Source organism: Tupaia chinensis, unplaced genomic scaffold (assembly GCF_000334495.1).
Source record: "Tupaia chinensis unplaced genomic scaffold, TupChi_1.0 Scaffold000115_1, whole genome shotgun sequence".
NCBI lineage: Eukaryota > Metazoa > Chordata > Mammalia > Scandentia > Tupaiidae > Tupaia > Tupaia belangeri.
Window position 1 is genome coordinate 2,542,022 of NW_006159579.1, and position 2,834 is coordinate 2,544,855.

Here is a 2,834-nt window from a genome sequence, read left to right on the forward strand (position 1 = left end):
CGGTGGAGAGGCGTGGTCTGAGGGGAGTGGGGCGGGGCCTCGCAGGAGGCCAGGCGGTGGGATCAGCCCTGTGGGCGTGGTCTTCGGGACGGACCCGCCCCCGAGGGGCCCCAGTAGGCCCTCGAAGATTGCTGGAGTCTCCCCGCTAAGGGGGCCCTCTTCCCATTGGGCCCGGTCCCTGCCGCTCCCTGACACCCCGACGTTCACTCAGAACTCCCCACTTTCCCGCCCCCTCCCCTCACAGAAGCTGACGACTTCATTCAGAGCTGCCCTCACAACCCCCACCTCCTTCCCCTCATAGCCCCGGTTTCTTCCCTCAGAGCCCCCCCACTCCCTCCGCTCATAACCCCTTTAGTCCCCCTTTCTTCAGAATCACTGGCGCCTCCTCACATAGCCTCCAACGGTCTGACCCCAACCCCTTCCCCACAGCCCCCAGGCCCTTCTCCCCGCAGTTCCCTGACGCAGACTCGCGTCCGCTCCCAGCCCCCTGTGTTCTGTGCACACCGGAATCCCGCTGACCCCGAATCCTATCCACAGTTCCTCTGGTCATCCGCTGCTTCCTGGGCTGCGAGCTGCCCCCCGAGCTGCCTGCGGGCTCCAGCGCCCGCGTCTTCTTCGAAGTGGCTGTGAACGGGAGCTCCTTGGTGAGTTTCCGGCCAGAGACGGCCTCGTGGGTGGCGAGCGCCCAGGCGCCCTCCGAAGTGGTCACCTACACCCTGAGGCAGCTCAACGCCTACAACCGTACTCGGTACGAACTACGGGAGTTCCTGCAGGACACCTGCGTGCAGTATGTGCAGAAACACTTCTCCACCAAAAACTCGACAGGTATGATGGGACTGCGGCCGGACCTGTGCGCTGGGGGTGGGCGGAGGTCAAGGCAAACAGACTGACCTGGAACGACAAGCGGCTCAGGACTGGGGAGGTTGGCACAGGGCACACAGCTTAAGTCACTTGGTGAACTGGCTGGCCCCTTTCCTTTGGGGCAGAAATCCTTTGGGGTTTCACTTAAATTGTCGACTCCTTAAGGGCACATTCTTCAGGCTAACTCTCTGCATGTTCTGCAGGGAGCCAAACGGGCCGCTCCTACACTTCGCTGGTCCTGGGCGTCCTGGTGGGCAGTTTCGTCATCGCCGGTGTGGCTGTAGGCATCTTCCTGTGCACAGGTGGACGGCGATGTTGATTACTCTCTGCCCCCTCTGAGAGTGCTGGATTGAAGAGGGTAGACAAGGGAAAGTCTCAGCTGACCGCAAAACCAAACATATTCCTCAACTGGATATGGACACCATATCCCAGAAGGATTGGAATGACAGCTCTCTTCTTCCAGATCTACCCTCCAAGGGTTTGGAAGAGAGGAGGTGGGAAGGCAAGGCGACAAAGTACATGGTTTGCTCAGAACCTAGGAACTTGCATGCTTTGCCTAATTGGTCTGAGAAGTAAATGTTTATCTTAGTGGAAAATAGATGATGAGGTTGAAGCATGGAGTTCTATAGCCAGTCCTCCAAGACAGGTATAATCACCTGGGCATTCAAAACACATAACCAAATAAAACAAGTTATCTACATCCAAAAAAAAAAAAAAAAACATTTAATGCTTCCAGGTGTGTCAGGGAAGCATACACTGGTATAATAGGGATAGAAAGAAGTAACAAGAGAAATGACGGTGTAAAATCCAAGTTATATAGAAGCAATGAGTTATTAATGAATCGATAACAATGTTAATAAATTCCTTAATTTTGTATAAGGCATTATTTCCTCTCTTTTGTAAAACTTGTGAAAAAGTAATCAGTACTCTTTGCTAACTTCTCTGTAAATTGTTCTAAGACTACTAGTAACCTCTAAAACTGTCAAACCTTCATTTTCCATGTTACTTTCAACTTTGTAGAATAGCACTCTCTTTTTATTCCAACTTCTACAATACTATACTTTTTTTTTGGTGTTTTTGAGTTATTTTTTAGGCAGTTATTACTATGTGCTATCCCTCAGCCTCTAGAGTATCTGGAACCTCAGTGGCATGCCACCACATCTGGCTCTTTCAGACAGGGTCTCACCATGTTGCCCACACTGGCCATGATCTCACTCCTCCTGCCTCAGCCTCCCAAGTAGCTAGAACCCCAGGTTTGTGCCTTCATACCAGGATGTTTTGGTAGGTAGATTAGAGGATCAAACCCAAGCCTCCCATGTAGTCTCAGCTTGCCAAGCACCAGCATTCAGCATGTCCTGCCACAGCTAGACCCATACTTCCAATTTTTAAAAATATTGAGACCAGCAGTTGGCGTAATGGTTATGTCGCGGACTCCTATGTAGTCGACCACGGTTCAAGTCCTAGACCTGGTGACTTAAACTCACACCGGGTGCATGTGTGTGCATGCCCAAGATCCCAAGAGGAGAATGGAGGAGAAGGGATTGCAGCATGGCCATCCACCCTAGGGCATGATTTCTCACTTTCTGTCTCTGTCTCTCTCTTTCTTTCTGGTGAGCTCACATGCCCTATAGCAAAAACATCACTAAAAAAAGAAAAGAAAAGAAAAGAAAAATATTGTTTTAGCCACTTGTTTTTGATTATGTCATTTTACTCAATTTATTCTAAAAATGTTGGCTTCCTTAGAACTTCATCTTTTGGCTCCTTTTGTTCCCCTTTAAACTATACCCTTTTTGGGGTGACTTACAATCATGGTTCAAGTCCTGGGCCCAGTGGCTTAAACTCACACCGGGCACATGTGCGTGCATGCCCAAGATCCTGAGAGGAGAATGGAGGAGAAAGGATTGTGGTGTGGCCATCCCCCATGGGGTGTGATTTCTTGCTTTCTGTCTCTCTGTCTATCTGGTGAGTGCATG

General features: G+C 50.6%; 1 protein-coding gene across 1 annotated transcript in view; it reads left to right on the forward strand.

Moving 5' to 3' along the window:
- The window catches only part of PROCR (protein C receptor), an 8,070-nt gene extending 5,776 nt beyond the window's left edge, over positions 1-2,294 (forward strand). The window contains exons 3-4 of the mRNA XM_006144045.3: positions 538-825; positions 1,065-2,294. Coding sequence (XP_006144107.1) covers positions 538-825; positions 1,065-1,180 — 404 coding nt within the window. The 3' untranslated portion in view covers positions 1,181-2,294. The remainder of the gene's footprint in view (positions 1-537; positions 826-1,064) is intronic.
- The last annotated feature ends 540 nt before the right edge of the window (positions 2,295-2,834 follow it).